Genomic DNA, 21,585 nt, shown 5'->3' with positions numbered 1-21,585 from the left:
ATACAATAAGTAATTAAAAGTAACTAGTTAATATATAAGTATATACTTTTATAAGATTTCGTGACATACTACCCTCTTTTACGTAATAAAAAAAAGTAAAGTCATTATTTTTATACCAAACGCTAATTACATAAAAATAGTTAAATAATTAAATTAGATAGAAATACAACAAAAATTAAACAGTACAAAATTTTAACCACTGTTTAACAAATGAGTAATTGAAAATAATTAGGTAAAAGAAATATATTCAATGGAAGTAGACAATTATCAAGAAGTATTTACTTATTTATTCAATGAAACGAGATTTATTAACTAAAATAATAATAATTTAGGGCCTGTTTCACCAGCTCTGGATAACGCTATGTGAATTGTGAAGGATGTCGATACAAATCATGGAGCATAGCTCTATGCTCCATGATACAAATCAATGCTCCTGATCATGGAGCATAGAGAAGAGGAGACCGATCGCTACGTACTAAAGCATAGCCCGCCTGTCCCTAAAAACTTGTACATAATTGTAGTTCATTTTCAGCCACCAGTCTGCGCTGCTGACGGTAAGTTGCCTCTGTGAAGTTAGCTGTTTATGTCATGTGCTTATGAGTACAAGTAAATGAAGTTAGTTGAATAATGTATTTTGTAAACAATGTTTACAAATTTTCTAAAATAATCGTGCTCCGTAATTTTTTAATTTTTGACCAAAAGAAACATTAAAAAATGGTGAAACATTGTATTGTGCGTGGATGTAAAAGAGATTTAGCATCTGATCGCTAAAATAGAATGAATTACTGAAAAACAATTTGCGTCAATCATCTATCAAAGTACCAAACTACAAAAGGTAATAATATCTTCATACGTTATTGATTCATAGCTGTACATTGGAATACTGAATATGTAAAATTATTATTTTCTTAGTTAATCATGGTTTTTTTAAATAAATTAATCTTTATTGAACTTTTAAGAAATTGTTGAAATTAAGGTTAATTACAAGATTTGCAAGTAATTACATTCTCAAAATTTATTCATTCACTTTCAGAATAACGTATTGAGGGAAAATGGGTAAAAGCTTTATCACAACAATTGACTCCAAATCAGTTTGTGTGTGAGAAGCACTTTCGCAAAGAAGATATTAAGAAAATTGATCGATTGATTATTAATGAAGCTGAAATTATCATCCCTCGCGAAAGGTGGACTCTTTTGAATGACAATGTCATTCCAATAAACCCTCAGAATTTGGAAAAGGACATTTCTGAAGAGGTTTGAATGCCAAAATTTATTATTTTTAGATGATATTGAAATATAAGAAATATCAAATCTGTTTACTTTACTTTAAAGTTGTTTTTTTTTTTACAGCAAGTTCCAATAGTGCAAAATGACATTAATAACTGACTAATCGAAAACCTGGATTATACACAACCCTTGTTAAAAATCGTTCAAGGTAACAATTTAAAAGAAGATTCTCAACCAGCAGGACCCCATCATATGGAATCACCAGAGATTGTAACAGCTAATAATGTAAAAGAATTAGATATTATTATGTTTATCATATTGTTATAGATTTGCGAGATTTTAATATTTTTTTGTACATAAATTTCAACATTAGGTCATTATCTCGAACATGTCTCCACCATCATGTGTTACACTAGAAGAGATCCATGCTCATTTTCACTCAATACTGATCCAAGGATGGTGTTATTTTGCTTGTGGATGACGAGTTGATATTATATAAGATATGAATTTTACTATTTCCAATAATCTTTCAGTGGAGGTAAATAATTTTCTCATGCTTTTTTAAATAATTTTATCTATTCATAATGCATACAGAGCATTTTATAAAATTTATTAAGTTTTGGTCACATAATCATTTCTGATACAACAGGTTTCTTTCTCTCAACAACCAGAAATTGTTATTGATACTACATCATCTATAGAAGATATAAAAATGTATATGGAAACTCTGCAAGCCTCTATTTTATGTAAAGGAACTGACATACACTATAGGTACGATATATTTTCTTTCATTTCTTACATATATATATAATATAAATAAAAATCTCATACTATTACACATTAGGTGAAAATTGAAAATAAACTTAAAGATTCACCTAAATCGAGGCACCATCTGGAACTGTGACACCTGAAGTAAAAACAAGCATCAAGTACATCTTTTAGTAGTAGTGTGAAAAGAAAGAAAGTATCTACATTTTTTTTTTTTTTTTTATTTATTCTTAATGTACACCAGAATACAGACACATATAAAGAAAGATACAATACAAGATGTACAAAGGCGATCTTATCGCTAAATAGCGATTTCTTCCAGATAACCTTAGGGTACTGGACACGATACAGTAGCAGCGGTTAGAAGTGTGTACAAATTAAGGTGGAAAAATCAATAATAAATAGATAAAAACTACGATATGATAGACTTACATAATTATTAAAGAAAAAAAAAACATATAAATAAGTAAATATTTTAATGTATACTATATAATATACATATACACACACATAAACATACATACACACATACATACATACACATATAAAAATATATACATATATACACACACACATAAATATATACATATATGTACACAAAGTAAACTACAAATCGCGACAGTTATGACTTAATGAGCGACATATAATGCTTTTTAAGGCGTTGCTTGAAACAAGCTTGTGTTGGAGCTTGTTTTATTGAAAGCGGAAGAGAGTTCCACAGACGGGCAGCATTAACAGTAAATGAATTGGAGTAGAAGGAGGTAGAATGGGGAGGAATTTTCAGAAGCAAATTGGATTCAGATCTAAGGGAGCGCTCATGGGAATCGCAAAGAAACGTAAACCGTTCTTTAAGGTAATGAGGGGCATTAGGATTAAAAAGAACACAGTAGAGTAGAGTAAGTACATGGGTATTCCTGCGAAGGCGAATTGGGAGCCACTTGAGTTTACTGCGAAAATCGGAGACGTGGTCATATTTGCGAAGACCAAATATGATACATTACCTTTGAAAAATTCCAAATCATCTTGTAAGTCAATAGATATGTTTTTTAGGTAGCAGATTTTTTTTTGCAATTATCTTACTGTATGCAAATGAACTTGTAAATAATGTAAATACATTAATTATAAAGCAATTTTATGAAATAAAAAAATATGATATTTTAATTGTTTTTTATTTATTTTACAACTATGTCGTTAAATCTAGCAAATTTTGATCTTTCATTTCTACTAACTATCACTCAATATTGATACTAATTCACCACTTCGCCAGTAAACCTGTATAGTAGTCACAATGCAAAGGCCACGTTTATATTGTCTCATTGTTAATTAAATAATTAACAGATAGTCTAATAATATGGATAATATATTTCTGATAATTTTAGTACTATTTATTGACTCTTAATTTACTTTGAGAAAAGCTGTATTTATAATTATAAATTATGTGAAGAAACATATTGTAAGCATTAATGATGTTTTTATGATTTTTATTGAAAAAAAAATAATTAATAAAACCATATCAAAATATGCATAATATTGTTCATAATTAATGAGACACAATAATGTACTTTTTATACAAAAAAAGCTATAGAATGCTAAATGTGGTGGTTGCGGGTTCGATCCCCGCACATAACAAACATTTATATTGGCCATACAGATGTTTGCTGTGGTCTGTTTGTGCAGTCCTTTTGAGTCTCCCCACCGTGCCTCGAAGAGAATGTTATGCCGTCGGTTCCTGTTGTTATCATGTACATCTGATAGCGATTGATAGAGAATAAATCTGCCAACCCACATTGGAGCAGCGTGGTGGATTAAGCTCTGACTTAAGCACTGACACGGGGGAAAGAGGCTTATGCACAGCAGTGGGATATTAGAGCATTACATGCTGAAGCATACAGGAAGAATACCACTAACAAATGCTATAGTTTTAACTTATTTAGTATCACAGAACAAAAAGAAAAAATATAGATCTAATCCCAGCCGTGGGATGTTAAAATATTGATCTTATAAAAACAATTTCACATCTTACTGATAAAGTCTCAGTATCTGTAACTTATTGAATCTATAACGATATGAAACGGATAAGTTTCTGAATGTTTTCATTCCGCTTCACACTTCACTATCTGGCAAATACTTTCTATTCAAAACCTTTTTTAATTATATTATAGGTAATTTCATATTCGAATCTTATTAATAGGTAAACATCGTAAATATTTTAGTTAAAGTACATTTACAATAAATGTGAACAAAAAATAAAGGTTATAAAAAATGTATAAGTGTTATAATAACTGTGAAGTTTTATACTAAGCTTCCTATCGCAGCTTTATTGCATTGAAATAGATTATTATAACATAACTTAATCCAATATCGTCTACTTCTGAATGAATCTTTATTGTGAATTAAATTAATGCCCATGGTTAAAAATATGCAAACACCTCACAGACTTATAAATAAGACAGTCTTCTCTATAATTATTATTTAGTACTATCTATTCCGAAAGGCACGTCCTTTTTTGCGAATTATCGAAGTTTAATCACTGTATTCTGATTTTTCTTTTCAATTTATGCGAAATTTTCGCATGAGTTCGCCACGTATATACACATCTCTGGAGTTGTTATATACGTTGAATTTTTTTTTCTATCGGTCATTGTAACTTATACTTAAAATATACATAAGTTAAAACTTAAAGAATATCATGTAAAATGAAACCCAGTCTCTTAATTTATATGCTAGTGTAAATTCGAAACAACATCTGTAAAAGCTTAGAAACGTGTGTGTATTATTACGATAACAACTTTTACAACTTTTTGAATTGTTGTAGCTCAGAAACAGTTTTTCAGCTTGTTAGGAATTTATGCACCTTCGAATGTCTAAAAAATGATCGAACTAAACGTTGATAGACTTGATAGATTAGTTCAAATTAGAGCACAACAGCCCGCGCTTTTATTGAGGCAACTTAGCGATCGCAGCGCTACGCTATTTCGTCGATATTTTCGGGACACTATTTTCTATAGCGATCGTTCTCCTCTTCTCTATGCTCCATGCTCCTGATACAAATAGACTTTGACAGCGGGAGGTAGGATGGGCCAGTAGGATCTGTTTCTTTTCAATTAATAAGCTGCCACTTTAATATTAATATAATATGTGAATATTGCGAATAGAAATATATCATAAATATAATAGAATTCGATGGTACAAAAGATTAAATAATCAAAAACTTTTAACTCTACAAAGTACACAGAAATAAATTTTAAAAATTTAATTACAGTTAACATAAAATAATATTTCAAAATGGCAACATTAATAAAAAATCGAGTCTCTCTATTGGTCTCCTGTTTCAAAATCCATAACAACTGACTTCATTTCAAACGACTTACCGTTTTAAATCTCCATTGTGAATTGTCAACAATCGTCAACAACTTTGCTTACAATTATTAACGTCTTATTTTATTTTAATTTATATTTTAAGCTTATTTATAATGACGTCGATCAAAGAAGACGAAAAGAAAGAAATTCCTGAAATAATCCATGATCCTCAAACAAATAGTACATATCAAAGGCTAAGATTCTTTGGAAAGGTAAGCGTTGAAGTCCATTTTTAAATCATTTTATATGTAGTGTTATTCCAGTGTTTCGTTCATTTATTATGTTTTATACAGAAAGTTTTTGTTGATTTGATTACAGTGAACTTTATTGACCGTATAATGAGGTTAGCATCAGATACGTAAAAAAATTTTCGTTATTCTAACGGCTTTAGAGCCGAAAAGTTTAACTTAATTATGAACTTTAAATATCAGCTGTTTCGTCATTTAATAATAGTAATATACATTCTTAATATCCTTTTAAAGTTTTTATTGAAAGCTATTTACAAAGATAATTAATTTCCATGTTAATTTAATCATAAAAACGACATGCTGTAACAACTGCCATGATTCTATTCAAGGGTGGTTTTGCAAAATGCTACGAAATACAAGACATGGCATCAAATCAAGTATACGCGGGGAAGATAGTATCAAAAAAGCTCATGGTAAAATCAAGTCAGAAAGAGAAAATGGCTCAAGAGATATCCATCCATCGATCCCTGCTACACAAGCACGTTGTCGGTTTCCACAGTTTTTTCGAAGACTCTCTTAATATTTATATTATTTTAGAGTTGTGTAAAAGAAGGGTGAGTAGTATTATGATGTTCTTATTTGATTAAACTTGTGGTCATTTGTATAACTCATCAATACAATGCGATACATATTGTATACCCAAAAAAAAATATTGATTATACTCACCACAATTGTATGGTTATGTATAAAATTATCATACAATTATTCAGAAAACCTATGGCTGTATTATTATAACAATTAAAAGTAATACTTCTTTCTTTACTAGTCATTAAATATTTAACATTTGATTTAATATTTGATTCACAACACTTAATTCTTAATTATGTATTGCATTCTATTACTCACTAGTGTATTGCATACAGTTTGCGACAAAACTCACACTACACTATTTTCAGTGCTACTCTTATTAAGAATATTTTTAAATTTTTGGATTCTACAATAAAAGACTGTTATTCATGCCAAGATTAGAAAGAGACAGCTATTACTTACCTATAGGTTAGGGCGTAACAAAACTATAATAAACCAGCTTAAAAAAAATAAAAAACTGATGAATATTTTTAATTTTTTAACCGACTTCCAAAAAAGGAGGAGGTTCTCAATTCGACTGTATTTTTTTTTTTTTTTTTTTTTTTTTATGTATGTTACATCAGAACTTTTGACCGGGTAGACCGATTTCGACAAATTTTGTTTTAATCGAAAGGTGGTGTGTGCCAATTGGTCCGATTTAAATTTATTTGAGATCTAACAACTACTTTTCGAGTTATATCTAATAATGCGTTTTTACTTGACGCTTTTTTCGTCGACCTACGTTGTATTATACCGCATAACTTAACTACTGGATGTACTGATTTTGATAATTCTTTTTTTGTTGGAAAGGGGATATCCCTAGTTTGGTACCGTGATAAGGAAACCAGGATCTGATGATGGGATCCCAGAGGAATCAAGGGAAACTCTCGAAAATCCGTAATAACTTTTTACTGGGTGTACCGATTTTAATAATTTTTAATTTAATCGAAAGCTGATATTTATCATGTAGTCACATATAAATTTTATCGAGATCTGATAACTACTTTTTGAGTAATCTTTGATAACGCGTAGTTGCTTGACTATTTTTTCGTCGATCTACGTTGGATTACTTGTCGATGTAATTGAAGTCGGTTTTTTTTTCGTTTGCGAGCAAACACAATTATTTAAGTTTTAGTAATGAGTAAGTCCTATATTTTTTATAACTACAATCTTTGACTAACAGTCTAATCATACAATAAAAAAGTTAAAATAATATTGGCTAAAGTTTTATTGTGCACTGTATATGCATTTAAGTTTATGAAATAAACTTTCTCAACAGTCGATGATGGAGTTACACAAACGTAGGAAAGCCATAACGGAACCAGAGACAAGGTTCTACATGCATCAGATTCTGCTTGGTGTGCAGTACTTGCACAGCAAGAGGATCATTCATAGAGATCTCAAACTCGGCAACCTGTTTCTTGATGATGACCTCCATGTCAAAATTGGAGATTTTGGTTTAGCAGCCAGAATTGAATATGAAGGTACAATAAAGCTAATGCTGCTTCTGTGATTTGTTATATAATTATGACTTAAATATTCCTAAGTCCCAAGTTTTTCCTACTGCTATGTAGATTCTATGCCAATGAGTGAAGAATTAAAATACACTTATACATTCAATATTTCTCTTAATACATACAGATCTTGTTACAATGATTTAATTGAAATAAATTTTTATTAAAACAAAGTTGGGATCTACCAAAGCACTATATGTGAAGCCACTATGTGTTTAACTTCATGTTTGGCCGTTGCTTCTATGTGTGTTGAGAGCATGCGCTGAGAAACTTTCAACTTTTCTAAAATGCAAAGGTCTGGCCTTCGCAGGCTTTTGGGCTAGAAGGGACTAGGCTTTACAGTTGAAAAGAAAACTATATTAAGTTCACTGTCATATTGTTTTGATTTATTCAACTTTTAGGAGAGAGAAAGCAGACTTTATGTGGTACGCCTAACTATATAGCACCAGAAATATTGACTAAGAAAGGACACTCATTTGAAGTTGACATTTGGAGCTTGGGCTGTATAATGTACACATTGCTTGTTGGCAAACCGCCGTTTGAGACGTCCACACTGCGAGACACTTACAAGAGAATAAAACAGTGTGAATACAGGTATATAAAAAAGATATATTTAGTATAACTATTTACTAATATTTATTATCTCAAATCATCTTTGATTCAAACAGAAAATTTATAGGCAAGACTTTTTATTAACTGGAGTTTACTCTTAAAAAACTAAGTCTGTGGTATGATAAAATATGGGGAAATCGTGTGACACAACTGACGTTGATGAACTTTTAACTGTTTTAGTTTTTTGCATTTACTCTACTGTTGACTGATATTAGAATTTAAATTTTTTAATTAATTATTATTTGATTTAATTTTAATTTCTTTTTTAAGTTATGGTTTTTTTTTAAGTTACATTCTTAGGAGTAAACTCCAGTTTGGTGTAGGAACTCAAAACACACTTTTTCTTTTGAAGATTTTAATTGTAATTTATTATTTTATAGCCTAAAATAAACCACACTTATCATAATAATATTTGCAATATTATATAATACTTGTTTATTATAAATGGTATAGAGAAATAGGAAAAGTAATCAATTTTTTCCTAGTGAGGGGGTAAACCTAGCTCTACAGGCTTGTTTCGCGGGTCCGTGGCATTCAATACGTAGTCGATACGCAGAGGCCGTTGTCACCGATAATACTATCAACCAACGTTACAGGTTACTTATATGTTATGGTGATGGACACACATGCATTTTGTCCTTAACATATTTCATCTTATACTTCCATTGAGTTATTAAATATTGTTTTCTTCATCTTTATAATGAATTAATTAGTCACTTAAAAAAAAGTTTCCAACAAAGATAATTTATAACAAATGACAGAAACTAACTGTACACCGACAATTATTATATAACTTGAATCTATTTTATAATACATATTGACATATACTTCAGTCATAATCGTGATTTGTGTAATTGTAAACGCCATCACCACATGGTATCAGTGGATAAGTTCCTATACATGTTAACATTATACAATGAACCAAATAATTTCAAACCAAACTGTCACTATAATGTATATTAAAATTGATGATTTTGCAACATGACCACCCATGATCATGATGCTTGCAATAATGCAGAAATATTTCAAACTTACAATGACCATTAACTAATATGGTAAATATCCCGTTTTACTTAAAAATCGTGGTGTTAATCAAAGTCTGAGATACCATGAAAGGTTAATAAACTGGTGTTGTTTATTACTTAATAAGGTAAATCACCGACTAGACTATTTAGATCACTGAAATTTCTTTTTAACTGCAGAGGCGTTTTTAAATTGATCAATTTAAAAATACATCATCAATGCTTATGTGTTTGTTTAGTTTTAAATGTAACTTCCGGGTTGTTTTCGAATATTTTTGTTTTAAAATAGTGTAATGTTTACTACTTGGAACCAATGTACAAGGAAATAAGAAATATGTACACTGCTATGGCTAACTTTTTTTTTTTAATTTAAAGATTCTCTAATTCCTACTTACATTAGGTATTATTACATTAATTCTTAGAAATTTTATAGTAATGTATAAAACTTAATTATGTAGCTACTAAATGTCCATATTTATAAAATTAATGCAATAATAGCTATACATTCATTCATGTCTCTCTGTATGCATATAATGTTAACTACAGAATGTATGCATATATGATAGATCTAATCTTTGAATATAATACTTAATTAGATTCAGCTTATATGTATCTTGAAAAAAAACGAAAAGGTTCCAATCAATGTTAATGAAAAAAAATCAAGGCAAAAAAATAGGCTAAGCCACAAAGCAATAATTCTAAATTAATAGTTTTTCAAAGACTCTTCAACAAGGCTACCGCTATCCCAAACAATTATAATCATTACAGCCTATACAGTCCACTGCTGGACATAGGCCTCCACAAGTTCACGCCAAAAATAACGTGAACTCATGTGTTTTGCCCACAATTATAATAAGATATAATAATTGTTTGTATCCCGAAACAAAAAAAAAATGACTTCAAATACGGATTATTTGGTATAACTCAATAGGCTGAATAATATCGGGCTCATAGTTTTCACACACAACCCCGTTCAACAGAATCCCTTCATCACTCCGCAAGCCGGCCGCATCAATGATCGTCCTGCAATTACAATCCAATCCCTCGATGCGTCCATCAGTAGACAAACTATTGCAACACGAGTTCTTCACGTCTGGCATAATGCCGGCCGCGCTACCGCTGTCCTGCCTCACAACCGCACCAAGGACAGACCAGCTCGAGGGTATGGCCCTACACCGCCGGCCTCTCAACGAGGTTAATGCTAATGGTGAGCTAATCTACATCGACTCAAAGTACAAAATTTCCATTTAATCCTAAACACCAGATACTAATAATTCATTTGTTAAATTATCAATAAATATTGTCTGAAGTGTATTATCTTCCAGATAATATTATGGCGGTGGACTCGCCAGTGAAGAGAGTGCCTCCCGCAGAACCCCGCGCTGTAGAACCCACATCCCACCGACAAAATCTCCTTGCACTGCGCGACCAACTTGCTGCGTTGCTTACTAATAAGGTAATATTACCTTAGAGCTTTACAAATTTGTTGAGAAAAAAAAATTTGTGAGTTAAAATTTCAGCACTACCAGTCAACATTAGATCGCGATCCTTTGGTTCATGTTAGTTATTTATATCATGCCTTCATTTTCTGTCTACCAAAACCATCTTGTGTAATAATTTTTTCCCATGATTTTTTTTTCTTAACGTGTTATCAATCAAATAAAAAACAAACTTTAATTATTTAATTATAACTATTTGTTGTCACTATAACAAAACATTCATAATTAATTGTTAATAATTCCTTTTAGAAACTAAGAGATATTTACTGGCTAGTGGGTAGACAGTCATCTCTTAGTTTGGAAAATAAACTTTTGATATACAAATGCATCTTAAAACCTATATGGGCATACGGTATAGAGCTTTGGGGATCAGCCAGCCTATCAAATATTGAAATTTTGCCACGCTTTCAAAATAAAGCACTTAAAACCTTGAGTAGCGCACCTTGGTTCACGAAGAATATTGAAGTACATGAGTACCTGCAAATCCCAACCGTCAGGGAAGTCATAGAAAAGTCCTACATTAGATATAAGCAAAGACTTCAACAACATAAAAATGAGCTCGCTGTGACACTTCTGGAGTTCTCAGACTCAATTTACAGGCTCAAGAGGAAGCGTATAGCATCGGTCTAATTTATATTATTATGGGATGACGCATTGCTGGATGTGAAGAATCTCGAACTGCTACCTAAAGAAACAACCAATCTGATCATAGCTCAAGGGCTGATTGCAGATAGAAAGATAATATAAAAAAATATATAAAAAAAAATAATTGCTTTTAATCGCCAATACATACATAGAGATTGTTTCCGAATTTAATATACTTCACCGATATATTTCACCGATTTTAGATAAGGTATATCCCGCAAATAAGTTACGTTTAGACTTGAACACACAACAGGAGGTAGAATATGTCATTATGTAGGACCTATTTCTCATCAATTAATAAACCAACTTTTAGAGATTAAATTTGTTAGTAGACATTTTTCCAATTAGTTCCTGCTCCATTAGGTTTCTTTCAGTGAGTTCATGGTTCAGGGGGCCACACCCATATATCGATCTTTTTTGTCAAGGTTTTTCAAATGCGTAGAAACTGTTTTATGGTCAATTCTCAGATTTTCAGCTATATCATAACTACTCAAATGTCGAGCTACCTTTACTTTTTCAAAAATGTCACGTTTAACGGTAACTGGGTGACCATAGCGAAATACGTCTTTGATATCAGAATTTCCTCACTGAAAATGTTTAAACAATTTTGTGCTACTCTTACTGAAACTGCATTAGATCCATAAACGTCACAATTTTTTTTTTTTTTTTTTTCGCAGCTTGAGTCGTATATTTCCCCTTTTAAAGTAAAACTTTAAAATTACTGGATTTCATCATTGGATTCACCCATTTTGGCGGACAGCAAAACATGAAAAGTGGCGGGACACTTTTTTAATTTTTAAATTCATTTTTTAATGTCTTCTTTTCATGCTATCAAAATCAACCAGTTGCAAATAATACGACCATAAAGATTTTATTGCAACTTTGTTCGAAAATACGGAAAGACTGTTTCCCAACTATCTAGACGACACCCCCCCCCCCCCTTATATTGTTGACTAATTGATGTAACCCTTTTTTTTAAGCAGCTGAAGTGTCGTCGCGAATGCCTCAACGACGATATGAGCGACCCCGCAGCACAACCGCTTGTGTGGGTCGGCAAGTGGGTCGACTACAGCGACAAGTATGGGTTCGGCTACCAGCTGTGCGATGAGAGTGTTGGAGTCATGTTCAACGATACTACCAAGCTGATTATGCTTGCTAATGGAGTGTAAGTCTTTAAATTAATAATATTTTATTTGACAGCTCAACTTCTTCAAACTAATGCTAGTGCCATGCAAATATCCTTAAGCTCAGTATCCATCAACTGAAAGCTTTATTAACAGTTTCGAAAATCGTAACTACTCTCTCTTACCACTAAGACTCGGAAATATTTGTAACTACCGATTAAAAATGCGGTTCCGTTTCCGCGTCGGGTTTTAAAATTTCAAATACTTTTAATTTGTAGGCTTTGATTAGTATTATGAGACATTAATTTTTCATGACACATAAAAATTATAATTTTTGTAATAAACGTTTCATACTATATCTATCTGAAAATTAATTAAGACTAAATTAATTAAGAGCAATTACAATTTTTTTTTTTTTTTTTGAGTTAATATCTCCTTGTCCCACATTGAAAAATACTAAAGAGGTCTATGCCCAGAAGTGGGATGTTACAGGCTGAATTGTAATAAATTATTACAAAGAAATACTTATTCCAACATTTAATTACTTTGCAGGAATGTACACTACATCAACCGGCAAGGCCAGGAGCAGTACATGACAATGCGGGAATACCCTCAAGAGCTAGACAAGAAAATGAAACTCCTTACGTATTTTAGACGATATATGACTGAGCATCTTATGAAAGCTGGTAAGTTACTGTGAAATATTGCCTCTAAGATTTATTATTCTTAAAAGATAAAACAATAAAATAATATTATAATCCTTGCTGTAAAGTATCCGAAATGTTGGGCATGTAAAAAACCCTATAAATCGGCTATAAAAATGAATGAAATTCACGTAAACATTAGAAAACAATAAGATAAAATATTGTTTAAAAGTCGGCGATATTAGGATTGATGAAAATCCATGTGTAAAAAAAAGTTGAGCATTGAAGGGCCATACGAATAAATAGCAAAAATGTTAATTTTTTTTTTTTTTTTTCTTTAATATTTAAGAGGGTTTGTTCAAGTATTTAAGATGACACCATCATAGAACCATCTTAACACTACCTCCGCTTACATGCTAAGTTATAAATATAATATAGAATTTTTGCTTCTGACGATAGTGGATGACTTAATATCACATTAACCATACCTATATTAAGTAGATTAATATCGTTAACAGTAACAAAGGTCTGCCTTTCCGGTTCGACCCGCACACATTCCATGAGTATGTGATAAACATCTTCAATTTGGTTGCACTCGGCACATTTTGCAGACTGTGCTTTCCCTACAAGGTTTGCAAAGGTATTCAAGGGAATGTGGCCGGATCGAAGTCGAAAAGCCATGACTAAATCTTTTCTTTTTAGTTTTTTGTCAGAAAACCATGGTGTAAGCGGAAGTGAAGGTTGAACGGTTTTATACCAAATACCTTTAGTGAGCGATCGAACATCAAAATGTTCGTTCCAAATGTCGTTACATTTTATATAAAATGTTAAATGTTATAATTAAGTTCAAATATATGAATTGCGTTTTTTCAAAACTTACAAAATGTGTATTATAGGAGCATCAGTACCAGTTAGAGAGAGTGATGGTCTCTCGAGATTGCCTCACTTGCACCAGTGGTTCAGAACGACACTTGCCGTCATTATGTACCTTACTAATGGAACTTTACAGGTAATTATTGATTTTATTTCTTTATCTATTTACGTCAAGAGAGAAAGAAATACCATTAGTTAAAGTATATTCAATGTTATTTGCTCTTTTAACTGATTAATCCTGAGTGTATTTAAACATTTAATGTTTCTTAATTACAGATAAACTTCCAAGATCATACCAAAATAATCCTGTGTCCTTTAATGCAAGCTGTTACATATATTGATATTGAGAAAAACTTTAGGACATTCCGATTCAGTACAATTGAAGAACATGGTTGTGATAAAAAATTATACACTAATTTGACATATGCCCTTGAAAAACTTAACAGTGTACTAGCTAATAAACTGTGCTAGCCAATTACTTACATTGCCTATGGACCTAGAATATCATTACATGATTATTAATGAATTAATTATCTGCACAGATTGAATGTGAGAAGATGGAATAGCCAAAGTGCTAATGTGTGCACCTATGTATTGTAATCATTTCGTATTATATTAATTTTTAGAAAAATTGAAAATTGTTGAAAAACTTTATCAGTTTTAGCATTCAAACAATACCTACTAGATAATTCTCAACTTATTACCCCATTATTTATAAGTTATCTCAAACATTTCTTTGAATAAATGGTGTATATTTAGTTAATCTGCACTAAAATGCACCAAATAGGTTCAGATTGTGACACTTTTTTTAAAGTAAATAGGACGATCAATTTTCAAATAGGATATTTACTCTAAACTTCTTTAAAAAAATTGTACTTTTAGATATAGAACATATTCATACGTGCCTTTAGAATGTTATGTTTGCATAAGATAAAATTTTTAGTTTGGAGATCGTTAGTTTGACCAATTTACAGATAAATAGTTGCACCATGACTGAGCGGCCGGGTGCGAACAATTTATGATTATTTTGATCACTTTATTTAGTTTTAGAACTATTTTGTAAACATTATTTTTGTGCTTCAGTAGCATCACAAAATTTACGCCCCATGACAGTCTGCAACAGAAGATCTAATGTTTTCTACTTAAACTTTATTCAAATATTTTTAAATGTATTTATTATTAATTTAGATGTTTAGTTGTTGTACTTTTCCAATTTTTGTTTCTTTTTTCAGAAAGTAAACTAGACAGTATTATCGATGCTCTTGAAGCACTACAAATTTGTAACTTGATCATTTCTTAGGGGTGTGTTACCTCATGTAACATAACATTTGACAATAAAGTTTTTAGTCAAAATAATGTCTTTTGAATAATAACACATCTGGTATTTCATTTATATTTATAAAATTATACAATATATAAATAAAGGAACTGTTTATAACAAAAAAAAAGAAATTTGGTTTATTACAATTGTAGCATAAATACAAAACTGAATTCAAGTCATTCAGCTATTTTAAACTAACAATAAATTATAAAATAAAACAAAGTAACTATTATAAATACTCATTTATATACAAAATTCTACCACAGAATCAAATCATATTTAAATTTAATTGTGTTTCACTTGTTATAGTAGCATATTTGTAATATATCCAAGTTTTACAAGCACAAACTATTTTACTACTTATATTAAATTATAAATTATAACTCTGTATGTATGTGTTGCTGCATGTGAGGTAATGCATCACTCGGATGTACAAAGAGTCCCTCTTGAACTTGCCAATCAGTGTATGCTCCGTACTGAGAGGTAACCCCGACTATTTCACCCTGACCACTAATTGGCCTTCCGAATGTTCTGCCAGAACCTGCCAGAAATCTGCAGCAAAACAAATTGAATATACTAAGAAATAAAGGTAAGTTAGTAGGACTGTTACAAATAAATAAGGAAGTTTCAGGAGTTTTTGTAGTTTACACTTTTAAAGTGTTTGAAATCTGGGGTAATTATATTTTTTGAATAATTATTATTTTAAGCCTTGAAGTTGAAAATATATATTTTGATTTTAATTACAAATTATACTCTAATACTGAAAACTCAAGGAGGTTTATAAATTTGAAACCAAGAGAATTTTTTACTAAAAATATACCTTTTAATCCAAAAAGAACATATAAACAGTATACAATACAGAAAACAAACAGTTTGAGTATGTTTTTTAAATATATTTCTAATGGAATATTCCGAAATAAGTGATATTTTAAGTAATATATGAAATATTTATAACAGTAGCAATTGAAACCATGGGTTTTATAACTAAGCTCAAAGGTATGAATAGTAGAAGTAATAATCACTTACGCAGAAGTATCAATATGCTTCAATTTGACAGGAGTGTCTCGTCTCCAGAAATCATTGTTGCAGACTACAGTCCAATTATCACCGCTGTCTCCTTCACCCTCATCATCACCATAACAGGACACCTCCTGATGTCCTGACAGGGGTGATGAAAAGTAATGAGAATGCAGGTTCTTTTTGGTTGATACATGTTGTAATCGGATATTGGAATTACACTTTATAGGTACTCTGGAAAAATATTAAATAATATTTGAAAAAATTATAATTTGTAAGTATATTTTCTTTATTGTACACCAAAATGTAAACAATAAAAAATACAGAAAAGGATGTACAATGTGACTTCTTTCAAATGCAGTAAATAAGTATGCTTACAAAATAAATTTTATTTATTTAAATACAGTTTAAAAACCATACTGAATAACTGTATTGCAAAAAAAGCTTTTGAAAGGGCTATATTACATACTCACCCTCGCTTGCAAGTTTCACCCATTGCTGCTCTCACTAGCCAATGGCTGTTATGATCGTCCGATACATCGACTGCAGTCACAGACTGTTGACCAGATCCCGAACCATATTTCACATCATGAGAATGAAGCCGCAAACGTAAATCTGTGTTCATTAACTTTACGATACTACCGCATGTCACAAATTCTGCCCTTGAAGCTGTAATAAATTAATACGATTACTGACAATAAGCCAAAAGTATGATATTCATTTAGGAAACTTCAAAAAATCCTCCCCTCATATAAGGCCACGTAATTGTTAAGCACGCTTGAGATAAACAATACCAAATTTCGAGAAATTTGAGTAAAGTACAGAGAAGTAAATAGCAAAAAGATATTACCATCAACTATACGAACGGCCGATAATGTAACTATAATTAATAACATATTTAACGTGTTTAAAGATGCACCGAAAAACTTTAAAAATGCCATTTTCCAGAAAACTAACGTTTATGTGCCGATGACGTTTTGGTTTGACTGATAGACTGATTAATTTTGAATAAGTCAGTAAGTCTCATAAAATTCCGTTTAAAAATGTTTTAATAAGCTGTTAAGCTATGGATGCACTATTAACAATCAAGAAGTTCATATATTAGGTATATATAGAAAAAGAGAATCTAAAATAATTATTACTACTACCCCAGTCAATAAACTTAGGTTAATTCAATTTTAATAAACTGTATCGTAATAATATACTGGTGACCCACCCCGGCTTCGCACGGTTGCTATGCTGATACTTAATATAAAATATAAATTATAAGATAAATATTTGCAATGTAAGCGCAAAAAAATGTATTTATTTACCAAATTACATTAGAAACCTCTAAAACTATTAGTGTTCCTCTACTATACTATGCATATATAATACATATAAACCTTCCAATTGAATCACTTTATTTACTAAAGGAAACTGCATCAAAATCCGTTGCGTAGTTTTAAAGATCTAAGCATACAGACAGCGGGAAGCGCCTTTGTTGTATACTATAAATATATGTAGCGATATATATATATATTACTATAATCGATTCAACACACTACAGAACTTGTTATTTTAAACAAAATGGTTTATAATTTGAAAAAAATTGGTGAAAATTAAAAAAACTGTGTACTATTCCCACACGGCAGAAGTGAAAGTTCTGAAAAGTAGGCTACAGGATTTTTTTTAACCGAGAATAGAAAATACTGCGCAGCGCAATATCTCATTCTCTCCATTACATTTATATTTGTTTTTTTTTTTTGTAGTGACGCGTTTTCGTTTCATTGAGTTTCAAAGTACATAGATTGTAAAGAAGTTACACTTCAAAAAGTCCGAAAATAGTGTTGTATTATAGATTACGATCGTATCGTAGATAGATTATTAGTATAGTAATTAATTATCTCAAGCCAGTAGTTATCATGAATCATGAATGAAACAAAAGTGGTTGTGTAAATCGTTTTTAATATTCTGCTTGTTTATACGAAATATTTATTCAAAAGTGTTAGTTATTATAATAAACCAACAGACTATTTACATAAATTTTCGTAAAATCCTTTAAGTTGTTTATTCTGAATTATAAGTTCCTTTTAGAAAAACTTCCCCTTTACGATATTCATAATAAGTTATTTCGGATTGGACTCAAAAGGACGTTTATAAGATGTATGAATAAAAATTTGTGTCCTAACTTAATTGAATTAACTGAAATAGGACTGGGGAAGTACCTCGATCTTTTAGAAGATCACAGCATTCACAGCTAAATAATAAAGCTTTACAAGCAGAGTTGTGTTCCTGCGTTGAGGTGGTAGGGGGGTGGTGTTTTGTAACGTGTCTGCTATTTTTTAACAGCATTTAACAGACTTCAAAAAAGGAGGAGGTTACTTAATTCGAACGTATATATATTTATGAATGTTCGAGGATAACTTCGTCGTTTATGAACCGATTTTGACAATTCTTTTTTTGTTGGAAAGGAGATATCCCAAGTGTGGTACTATTATAAGGAAACCAGGATCTGATGATGGAATTCCAGAGAAATCGAGGGAAACCCTCGAAAATCGTAGTGACGAGTAGTGCGTTTGTTAATTTTATTCGTCTGCTTACGTTGTATTACTTGTCAATGTAATTGAAGTCGTTTTTTTTTGTCATTTGCGAGCAAGCACAACTATATTTATCTGGTGTTGCTATAAGGTACAGTAATCACTTACCATCAAATGAGCTGAACGCTTATTTGCCGACCTAGTTGTAGAACTTGACTTATAAGATAGGTTTAATTAATAACTTATAATAAACTGCATGGGTGGATTCTTCTTATAACGTATTTAATTTGTTTTTTATAATGATTGTGATACTGTAACTGCTCTTTTACCTAAATAAAGTAATAAATAAAAATATAATTAAATCATACAACACTATCGACGAGTGTCGCCTTGACAGTTTTATGCTTGTCAGCTTGACAACTTGCATTTAGCGATTTGCTTGCAATAAAAGGTTTAATTTTCGACGATACTGCTTTAGTTTTTAGTATTTTTTTTTGTTACTGTTATTTTTAAAATATATTTCATTTAATTATCTTATTGAAGAAAGTCACATTTAATTTATACACTCAACAATATGGCTAATTATGATAGTACTGTCAACGATACTAAAGGTAGACGAAAGTCGAAATTTCGAAACCTTAACATATGCCATTTTGATATTCTAATACAGTTAGGAAATTGTTATTTTACAGCATCGTACGACCCTGGCTGGAATGATCCACCGAAATTAACTTATAATCCACAGCAAACAACACCAAATCGACCACGAAATTTTCTTAACAAAAGGGTTGCCTTCCCCTTGTCTGGTGGGACTTCCACTCCAGGACAGACTCCTCCAGTTAACTTACCTCCATTACCTGCTAGTTCAACTCCGCCTGTACAGAATATGATTATTACTAATCCTAAAGAAGACATTGATATTGATAGCGACTCAGCTCTAGAAGAAGTAAAAGATATATTGATCTCGTTTTTAGACTCAAGTCAAGAATTAGGTTCCAAAGCAGCTAGTATTAAGAAACGCATAGAAAATATGGAAAATATGTGGACGAGTGGGAAATTAAATAAACAAGTTCAAGTACAAATGAAAGATTTGGCATATGGTGAGAATTTTGTGATGGTTGGCTTATTAGTCATTTTTTAGTCTAAAACAAATGTATACTTTGATTTCAATACTAAAAAATTGCTATACTACATTTAAGGTGTATAAACTACTCTTTTATTGAGTGTAACAACTTAAACTCAAGTTATAACTTTTGAAATTACTTTTTGTACAAATTTTGAAACAAATCATTATTTCAGCGCTAAAAGAAGACAACCCTAATAAAGCAGATGAAATCCATAAAGCTTTGATGGTGGACCATGTAAGTGCAGTGTCCACGTGGATGCCAGGAATCAAACAACTTATATATCATTGTATTGCTTGCTCTGAACTACTCGCTATCGATAAGGAATGAAGTTCAATTTACTTTTAAGTATTTTTTTATTACCAAGTACAGTGGTGGACAGACACATTGCTAAAATAAGTTTTTTACATTCAGTGGGAATATTATTATGTTTATATATAACCTTCATTCAGACATGGCAATATTTCTTTAGCAGTGGGTATGTAAGCATGTATGAAATTATATTCTCGTTGTGTAGAGATGATGTGACATTTGTAAACATACATATAATTTATCTGATTCAAAATATAAAATTGTCAATAAGAAGGCATATGTGCTTAACCCTAGTTATTCTATGGTCAGGAAAGATTTGTTTAGGTCACATAATATCCTTCAATTGTGAATGTGTTGCGTACAAAATTTAACTGCCTATAAAACTTAGTTTTTTTTTTTTCAATAACATTCCCGCTTTAACGACTGCCAAAACTATATCAAACTAACCATTATCTCTATTAATTATGCTGTCATAGTTAATCTTCTATACTTAAACACCATTGGTGCTCAGGCTATGAAACAGTAGTAATTAGATAGATATGAACATTATTGGTAAAACTAGTTATAGTGTACATTTATTTTAGTTTATTTCATCTGTATTCTACATTTAAATCATATATATACACATCTGAATTAGTGTCTATAATTTCCATGTTATTATGAAAAGGTATACTGATTTAATAAATATCCTTACTAATGTATTTTTGCAATAGGTCATTCTCAAAGGTCACTCTTTCGAATAAGTCTGTTATTTAAAAGGATAGTAATATTTACTCATGTTTAAAAAACTGTTTTGTGATATTTAAAGATATTATTCTTTGCTAGAACTAATGTACTTATTAAAAGTATGATAATATAATTATTACCCATGTTGTCCACCATTATACGTCTTGCTATTGTGATTTAAATTTTAGTTATATCTTTAAGACTTATTGGTGATTTTTTATAAAAGCTAGTCTAAGATGATTTTAATGTGCATATTTTTAAAGAAGGTAGATATTTTAAATTCATAATTTGTAATTAAAATATGTACAGATATTGATTAGAAAGTATTATGAAAATACTTTCTTTTTTATTTTGGGTATTTCACCCAACATTTCTGTACTTAGGTTAAGTACAAAGTAAAAGCCATATAAAATGTATGTAAAATATGAATACAAAATTATTTTTAAACCTTTGTTTATTAAAC

The 21,585-nt window shown here is 30.7% G+C and overlaps 3 protein-coding genes and 1 long non-coding RNA gene across 5 annotated transcripts; 3 read left to right on the top strand and 1 right to left on the bottom strand.

Moving 5' to 3' along the window:
* Positions 1-1,527: 1,527 nt before the first annotated feature.
* Positions 1,528-2,193, top strand: LOC123660038. 2 transcript variants are annotated; one of them, XR_006744127.1, is made up of 3 exons: positions 1,528-1,765; positions 1,877-1,998; positions 2,097-2,193. It is a non-coding gene; the product is annotated as an uncharacterized LOC123660038 (long non-coding RNA). The 2 variants fall into 2 exon arrangements; XR_006744126.1 differs by having other exon boundaries at positions 2,072-2,193.
* Positions 2,194-5,468: 3,275 nt separating this feature from the next.
* LOC123663657 (serine/threonine-protein kinase polo) lies at positions 5,469-14,665 on the top strand. Its single transcript, XM_045598325.1, has 10 exons — positions 5,469-5,567; positions 5,933-6,157; positions 7,450-7,654; positions 8,086-8,278; positions 10,299-10,525; positions 10,644-10,774; positions 12,446-12,627; positions 13,139-13,272; positions 14,127-14,239; positions 14,380-14,665. Exons 1-10 carry the CDS (start codon positions 5,469-5,471, stop codon positions 14,572-14,574), a joined length of 1,704 nt encoding a protein of 567 aa, XP_045454281.1. The 3' UTR covers positions 14,575-14,665.
* An 817-nt stretch (positions 14,666-15,482) lies between these two features.
* On the bottom strand, positions 15,483-17,445 carry LOC123663663 (stromal cell-derived factor 2). Its single transcript, XM_045598334.1, has 4 exons — positions 17,292-17,445; positions 16,915-17,110; positions 16,451-16,675; positions 15,483-15,976 (listed from the first exon to the last, which is right to left on the bottom strand). Exons 1-4 carry the CDS (start codon positions 17,380-17,382, stop codon positions 15,802-15,804), a joined length of 687 nt encoding a protein of 228 aa, XP_045454290.1. The 5' UTR covers positions 17,383-17,445; the 3' UTR covers positions 15,483-15,801.
* A 1,916-nt stretch (positions 17,446-19,361) lies between these two features.
* Positions 19,362-21,569, top strand: LOC123663648 (steroid receptor RNA activator 1-like). The gene is made up of 3 exons (XM_045598319.1): positions 19,362-19,571; positions 19,653-20,060; positions 20,260-21,569. The coding sequence occupies exons 1-3, from the start codon at positions 19,535-19,537 to the stop codon at positions 20,412-20,414; spliced, it is 600 nt and encodes a 199-aa protein (XP_045454275.1). The 5' UTR covers positions 19,362-19,534; the 3' UTR covers positions 20,415-21,569.
* Positions 21,570-21,585: the final 16 nt, after the last annotated feature.

The sequence above is a fragment of the Melitaea cinxia genome, chromosome 2 (assembly GCF_905220565.1).
Source record: "Melitaea cinxia chromosome 2, ilMelCinx1.1, whole genome shotgun sequence".
In the NCBI taxonomy this organism is placed as follows: Eukaryota; Metazoa; Arthropoda; class Insecta; order Lepidoptera; family Nymphalidae; genus Melitaea; species Melitaea cinxia.
The sequence above is the reverse complement of the archived record's forward strand: the minus strand, read 5'-3'. Positions and strand labels throughout refer to the sequence as shown.

Excerpts from the sequence above, each read along its gene's own strand:
- LOC123663657 (XM_045598325.1), top strand. The coding sequence starts at position 5,469 with ATGACGTCGATCAAAGAAGACGAAAAGAAAGAAATTCCTGAAATAATC. Across the intron at positions 8,279-10,298 it reads ATAAAACAGTGTGAATACAG|AATCCCTTCATCACTCCGCA; the intron begins GTATATAAAAAA and ends CCCGTTCAACAG. Across the intron at positions 10,526-10,643 it reads CAACGAGGTTAATGCTAATG|ATAATATTATGGCGGTGGAC; the intron begins GTGAGCTAATCT and ends ATTATCTTCCAG.
- LOC123663648 (XM_045598319.1), top strand. The coding sequence starts at position 19,535 with ATGGCTAATTATGATAGTACTGTCAACGATACTAAAG. Across the intron at positions 19,572-19,652 it reads TACTGTCAACGATACTAAAG|CATCGTACGACCCTGGCTGG; the intron begins GTAGACGAAAGT and ends GTTATTTTACAG. Across the intron at positions 20,061-20,259 it reads AATGAAAGATTTGGCATATG|CGCTAAAAGAAGACAACCCT; the intron begins GTGAGAATTTTG and ends TCATTATTTCAG.
- LOC123663663 (XM_045598334.1), bottom strand. The coding sequence starts at position 17,382 with ATGGCATTTTTAAAGTTTTTCGGTGCATCTTTAAACACGTTAAATATG. Across the intron at positions 17,111-17,291 it reads GGCCGTTCGTATAGTTGATG|CTTCAAGGGCAGAATTTGTG; the intron begins GTAATATCTTTT and ends AATTTATTACAG. Across the intron at positions 16,676-16,914 it reads GGTGAAACTTGCAAGCGAGG|AGTACCTATAAAGTGTAATT; the intron begins GTGAGTATGTAA and ends ATATTTTTCCAG.